The 7224-nt window shown below is 40.1% G+C and overlaps 1 protein-coding gene across 1 annotated transcript in view; it reads left to right on the forward strand.

Moving 5' to 3' along the window:
- The first annotated feature begins 144 nt into the window (after nt 1-144).
- lmf2a (lipase maturation factor 2a) overlaps nt 145-7224 on the forward strand; it is a 13162-nt gene continuing 6082 nt past the window's right edge. The window contains exons 1-7 of the mRNA XM_010775899.1: nt 145-1276; nt 2331-2584; nt 2679-2707; nt 3421-3614; nt 4120-4298; nt 4467-4605; nt 4709-4837. Coding sequence (XP_010774201.1) covers nt 1183-1276; nt 2331-2584; nt 2679-2707; nt 3421-3614; nt 4120-4298; nt 4467-4605; nt 4709-4837 — 1018 coding nt within the window. The 5' untranslated portion in view covers nt 145-1182. The remainder of the gene's footprint in view (nt 1277-2330; nt 2585-2678; nt 2708-3420; nt 3615-4119; nt 4299-4466; nt 4606-4708; nt 4838-7224) is intronic.

Below are 7224 nucleotides of genomic sequence, written 5' to 3' on the forward strand. Positions count from 1 at the left end.
GAGGGTCTAGTATTTACCCCCTCCATCTGACAGGAGGGAGCCTCGTTGAGCTGCGAGTGTGGCTACAGACGGAGTTCACTCCGTCACGGAGGTGTAGGGTCGAGGGAGTGGTTTGGGATTGGGCCTGTATATATAAAGGTTCAACCTCCACTGGCCGCGGCCGCAGCTGCACCCTTCTCTTAAATCTGACTGGAAATGTGGATGCGAAATGGAGGACATTCAAGCATCAGTTTCTGCTGTACGTTGCAGCTGTCGGAGCGGATACAAAGTCTAGAAAAATAGCAATACTACTAACCGTTGCCGGACCAGAAGCATTGGACACAATAAATGGCCCAGATTTGTACACCTCGAAATCTTGTGGTGCAGGAAGAGTACACACCACTAGAACTAGCAGGGCCAGGGCACTACTAACAATAGCACCCCCCGCTCAACAACTTCTCCTACAACCCTAAATATGCCTCTGGTTGGGAATCGGAATGGAGAGAGGTTCCTTGGGATGGACGGGGAATGCTACTAGAGAGCTAGCGGTGATTTCTATGAAAACAAGTCGATACACGCCGTCCTCCGAGCTGGAAAACAATATCTGCAGCCCCGTGCGCAGGGACAGTCTACAAAGTGCAAAGCCCAAAAAAGATAACAAATAAATAACTTCCCTGTCACAATGTAAAGTCCTAACAAAATTGGTTTTACCTTTACAGACTATAGTTTTACTAAACACATCTCTTTAGAGGTTTAAATGCTTTTAAATGAACTACGTTTACATTTTTTTTGTGCATTTACTGATAAATATTGTATATGAACAAAAACAAGAATAATTCCATAATCAAATAAAAAACTGAAATATAGAGGGTATGACCTGGAATGTTCCACCTGTTCAGGAGTCCAGCGCGTATACAAAAATATGCACAAAAGCAAATTGCTAGTATGAAATAATAAACCATCCCTGACACAAGATTAAACTGCACGTCTTTAACCGATGCTCATGAACGCAGCATAGAGTTGTTGAAAGCAGCGGTAGCGACATCCTCAGGCTGTGTGTGTGAATCGCTCACCGCTACGTGTCTCTGTCCCCGGGCTACATTAACAAATCCTGCTGCCCTGCACCCCTCCTGCTCCAGGAGCAGACAGCGGTAACTCGGCCCTGAAGCAGCGGCTCTCCTCCTCCAGCAGCCCGGCCTAGACATGGGGGAAATCATCCAGCCACGGCGCATGTTCCTCTGGAGCATGGCGGTCATCTATCTGGCTGCCTTTGTATCCCTCTACGTGCAAATACCAGGTGAGACCCACTACTCTGCAGCCTGTGTGGAAGCTAGCTCTCCTAACTTACTACTACTGTCTGTGTTAGCCTGTTAGCTCAGCTGGCAACTTGTATTCTCTTGGAGAGGAGGAAGTTTCAGTGGGCTGTAGTCAAAAAGCGTTTCCTACTCCTGGCTAACTTTACGAGCTAACATCTGCAGAGAGACTGCAAAACGGCTGTGAAAACGCACACACGCACTAATGTAAAGTTTTACAGTAACCACACACGCACCCGCTGTTTTATGACGCCCTTATCAGTAGCCCTCCAGAAGACCTCGCTCTCGCCCATGTGTTGAGACCACACATACACTTTGCAATGCCAATAAGTCACAGTGTCAACATCATTTTCCGGTGCATGATTTTTAAATTAATTCATAACAATTACAGGAATAAGTATATATTAATTAAAAAAAATGTACATTTTATTTGTTATTTTATTAGGGTTGTTAAACACACTTGCATGTAGAAAGCAGTCTATTGTTTATAAATAAATTAAATGCTTTTATGCTGTCTGTTTTATAATAATTTTTCTGTAATTCTTTAACCTGGGAAGCACTAATTCTGAAGCTTGAAAAGTGGTATGTAAATAAAACTGTTAATATTATCTACTATACATTACTAGCTTGTCTGTACCGTGCAGGCATTGATCATGATTATAGTCTGTAGGAGTGATGGATTTTCTAAAAGATACAAGAAGGTTTATTTAACAAATACAAAAACAAATTAGCATCAAAACATATCATTATTGTGAAATGGACCCACTGCAGAATGAGTACTTTTACTTTTGGTACTTTAAGTATATTTTGATGCTAATACTTTTCTACTTGAGTAACCTTTTGAATGCAGGACTTTTACTTGTAACAGAGTATTCCTACACTATGGTACTTTCACAATATCTGAGTATTTCTCCCACCTCTGCAAATGAATGAGTGAAAAAATGCAGTTCCTCCTTAAAAAGCAAAAGGGATCACAATGGTTTAAATTCCTAAGCTGTATATGTTGATTTAATTGTTGCTTCCCATGTTTATTGCTAGGTCTCTATGGAAATGAAGGGCTGCTGCCTGCGCGCTGGCAGCTAAAATACAGCGGTAAGTCTCTCTGGGAGCAACTGCTGTCTTCCCCCAGCCTGCTGTGGTTTGGCCCTCAGCTCGGCGTGGACACTCACACCGCCATGGAGCTGCTGTGTCTTCTGGGGGCCGCACTGAGCTTCGCTGCAACGCTGGTGGAGTCTCTGCGAGACAGCGTGGTGTTTTTCTGCCTTTGGGCCCTGTACCTGTCCATGTACCAGGTGAGTTTACAGCGTTAACTGCACCCAGTCTTCTTTCACATGCATCTGTCAAGGTGTTCTCTCTTTCATCTGTCACTTCTGTTTCTCATTTCAGGTGGGCCAGGTTTTTCTCTACTTTCAATGGTGAGTTATGATTTATAGACAGTTTTCGATAGATTACTTTGAAATGTAGTCATTTCAGAATACATATTACAAGTCATTTTGTTTTATTAGAAACATTATTTAATACAAAACAAAAAAGGAATGATATCTCAATACTTCTGGATTTACTTTCGGATTACTTAAATTCAATCTTTGAAAAAATTGATGCAGCCACAAAAATATATGATTTCTTTCTAAGTTTACAAAAAGTTTTTCAATGAGAATAAAGTAAATGTTGCACATTCAGCATTAACAGCTTATCCAATAAAAAACCACATAGAAGACTTTGCTCTTGTAACTGACTTTTTTAAATTTATTTGCTGAATTAAGACATAATCGAAAATGTTATAAAGTTATCCTTAATGTTATAACTATTATCTTATTACACACTTTTTCAGGTCTGTTTCTAGTTACATTTTTGCCTGCAATCTGTTAAAGATATCCCAATTTAGTTACTTGATTTACTTAACTCAATATTTCTTTTTTGGTTATTAAGACAATAGTGTTCTGAGTAGCAGTTGGCTAAAGAGATCCCAAGAAAGATTTAGCGGTTTACCGTCAAGTGTACGCCATCCTCAGTCCACTGTTAACATGCTTCTGCTGCTGTTCAACAACACTGTATACAAACTAGAATGACAACAACTATTGCCTCTATATCTCCAACAATATAATAATTTATCCTTCTCACTGTCCAGGGACAACTTGCTCCTGGAGACAGGGTTCCTCTGTATCCTTGTGGCTCCACTGACGTTACTCAGAGGGTCGCGAGGGGTCCGAGAGCACGACCGCCTGACCTTCTGGCTGACCCGCTGGCTGCTGTTCAGGCTCATGTTTGCCTCTGGTGTGGTGAAGCTCATGTCCCGCTGCCCAACATGGTGGGGCCTTACCGGTATGTATAAGAGTCTGATGGAGTGAGGGTCTGTTTTTTGTTGTACTTCCATTGTAGCGAGTATGTGTAGAGGGTATTGGAACTGCGACAAACAATTAATTGATGAATAATCTGGTCTAAACAATGACAACAAATTGTGATAAACGTTCATAAAAGTTTTCCAACTCTAAGGATATAAATGTCTTGTTTTTCCAGTATTAAACCCAAAGATTTTCAGTTTAATATGAAAAAGATTGATATTAATAAGGAAATCTTCATCTTTGATTGGGTGAAAACAGCATTTTATGCATAATAATCAAATATCCTAATATCTGGCGATATACTTTTCTGTCAATCTGTCTGTCTCGTCAGTTTTTTGACTAATCATTGCATCTCCAGATGATATTACGACAATTTGAAAACTATATTTGGACTTTTTCCGATTAAAACTGACTACAGCGCGTTCAAATGATACAGCATTGGTTTTTTCTCAGGTAAAGACTTTTTGTTTGTGTGTGTTGAGCAGCTCTGACGTATCACTACGAGACGCAGTGTCTCCCCACCTCCCTGGCCTGGTTTGCCCACCAGCTGCCATTGTGGTGGCAGAAGCTGAGTGTGGTGGGGACCTTCGTCATAGAGATCGTTGTACCGCTGCTCTTCTTCAGTCCTCAGCGCAGACTCCGGATCGGGGCTTTTTACTTGCAGGTAGGTGAAAAAGGGTGTGCTATCACAAACTGAAATCTGAAATGAGCGTCAGTTTGCCTCTAAAGCATTATGCTTTATTAAAATATATTGTACTCCTCTCAAGTAGCTGCTTGGTTTGTGCTGCAGAATAAATTATTCATTGATCTGGATTTATTTTTTCTTTTGAAGGTGTTGCTCCAAGTGCTCATCATTTTGTCCGGCAACTACAATTTCTTCAACCTGCTGACTTTGGCTCTCTGTCTGTCGCTGCTGGACGACCAGCATGTAAACTTCTGGCTACGCAAGGCAGACAAGATCAGCAACAATGGTATGATAAACATAACAGCTCATATAATTTCATTAGTTGTTTATCCATTCTGCCAAAGTTCTCTCACCACAGCTTCCTCACGCTCTCTCTTTGATCTGCTCAGACTCTAGGCTGTGTTCCTGGCTGTGTTACCTGCTGGAGCTGGCAGTCTGGTCTCTCATGATCTTCGGATCAGTTGTATGCTTTGACCTGAAGTTGGACTCAACAAAGAAGGGCATCACCTCCAAGACAGGTAGGTGTCATTTTCAATAGGAGTAATTCATTCACTAACTGTTCTTCTACGCACGAAAAGTTTATTATTCCGCCGACTTATTTTGCCGCGCTTCTTCTCCCGCATTGAACATCGCAGAAACTCCGTTCAAACATCAAAACGTTCAGCTCGGTCGGGAATCGATGGCTATTACTTTTCTCATTCATAACTTTCATAATTCCAGAGATACATCCCATAATTCATCACATTTTTAACATTTGAACTTTAACATTGCACAGCTCGTTAAGGCAGAGTGCGTGATGTCAGAGTTAGAGTGGAGGACAGTTTGAAATTTGCCTTCATTTTTTTTTTTAAAGCTGCCATAATTCCCAAACCCTACATTCCTGAGACATGATTTTTAATGACAAATGTAGGAAAACATCCCGTAGCTTGAAAAATGACAAATAATTAAGCAAAAATAATTAAACAAAGTGCCTCTTGAGGGCATGAAGTGACAAAAACGTTCAACATGTCAGCCCATTGTAATTTCAGGCAGATATTTCCTCACAGCAGCAGCCGCACACCTTTAGTTAAACTGCCAAAAAGGCCACATTATTAACCCGAAAGTACACAAAAATTACACTTCAGATACTCAACTTCCTTGACATGCTTCACGTTTTGAAATTTCACAAATATCTGTTACGGTTCTTCCACAAAACGTTCACATGTAAGAGGTTTATCTCTCATCCAGAACAATGGAAACCTTTGATCTCTGGACGCCTCATTAGCGGTTATGGCTAGAAAGGATCCGTCTTGTGTAAAACTCTCGCGAGAGTTTGGCTGAATGTCACGTGGCTGAATGTTTACGTTTGGCAGGCAGTTACGATCGTTAACATCAGTTGGCAGTAAAAGTCCCAAGATAGCTCCTGGTGCAATAAAATATTCCCTTGTAGTGTTTTACTATTAAGTCTGATGTTTCTCTATTAATATTGCTGCTGCATTAATGTGTATCGTTGCATCATGTTACTGCTGTAGATGTGTTTCCGAGCCGCTCCGATTACAACGAGAACGTGACGTCATATTTACACTAGACGGATCCTTTCTAGCCATAACCCTCATTAGCTCAAATACAAACACCTGTGTAATTGAACACGATGATGTCATCACTCAAACTGACATGGTTCAAGGCTCTTTCTGCATGTCAGTCTTTATGCATGACGGTGTTTTTGATAATGGATCCTGACCACTCACATTTGTACACTGTGAACAAATTAAATTATTAAACAAATATATAACATAAATACAAAAAATACTCTAATTTAGTCTCCCCTTTCCAGCGTTCTTCATTGGTAACTATAGCATTTGAGTGTCCTTGAACGCATCAATATTAGCAGATGCGTCACACCAAGCCCAGGAGATTTATTCTGCTCTGACTAATGCTAGGTAAGTTCATGTATCCATAAACACCTGAAATTTAAAGTGTCAAATGAACTCTTTTTAAAAGTATAACACACCGTTTGAGTTTGTTCATAGACTGTTTATTGGCGTGAGAACCGATATTAATTTACACATTAAAGGAAACGGCTTCTTAGCAGCGTATCCAGTCTTAGCCCGTTAGCATTGCGCTAACGGGCTAACAGCTAGCAGCTTTGCGTTAGCCCGTTAGCATAGCACTAGCGCTGCTAGGCTGCTAGCTAAGTTAATCTCTCCCTAAACAGTTGAACTTTAAAGTGTCAAATTAACTCTTTTTCAAAGTATAACACACCTTTGAGTTTGTTCATAGACTGTTTATTGGCGTGAGAACTGATATTAATTTACACATTAAAGGAAACAGCTTCTTAGCAGCGTATCCAGTCTTAGCGTGTTAGCATTGCACTAACGCGCTAGGCTGCTAGCTAACTTAATCTCTCCCTAAACAGTTGAACTTTAAAGTGTCAAATTAACTCTTGTTCAAAGTATAACACACCGTTTGAGTTTGTTCATAGACTGTTTACTTGCGTGACAACTGATATTAATTTACACATTGAAGGAAACAGCTTCTTAGCAGCGTATCCATTCTTAGCCCGTTAGCATTGCGCTAACGGGTTAACAGCTAGCATCGTTGCGTTAGCCCGTTAGCGCAGGCTGCTAGCTAACTTAATCTCTCCCTAAACAGTTGAACTTTAAAGTGTCAAATGAACAATAGTTTCTGTATATAGTTGTTTTATCACTTGTTCTTTCACAAAAATTACTTTATTTTTGTTCACCTTTTCACTTTGTGGTTTTACAGAATATATTTGTTAGTAATTGATTCAAACAGTTTTATATAGTTTTTTTCATGTATTGTTTGAAAGATTTTCACTTGTGTTTTTACTGAATATAATTTGTTAGTTATTGATTTGAAACGTTTTATATAGTTTTTTTCCCCCATGTTCTGGTTTTTGAAAATA

Source organism: Notothenia coriiceps, unplaced genomic scaffold (genome assembly GCF_000735185.1).
Source record: "Notothenia coriiceps isolate Sejong01 unplaced genomic scaffold, NC01 NC01_scaffold00016421, whole genome shotgun sequence".
Classification (NCBI taxonomy): Eukaryota; Metazoa; Chordata; class Actinopteri; order Perciformes; family Nototheniidae; genus Notothenia; species Notothenia coriiceps.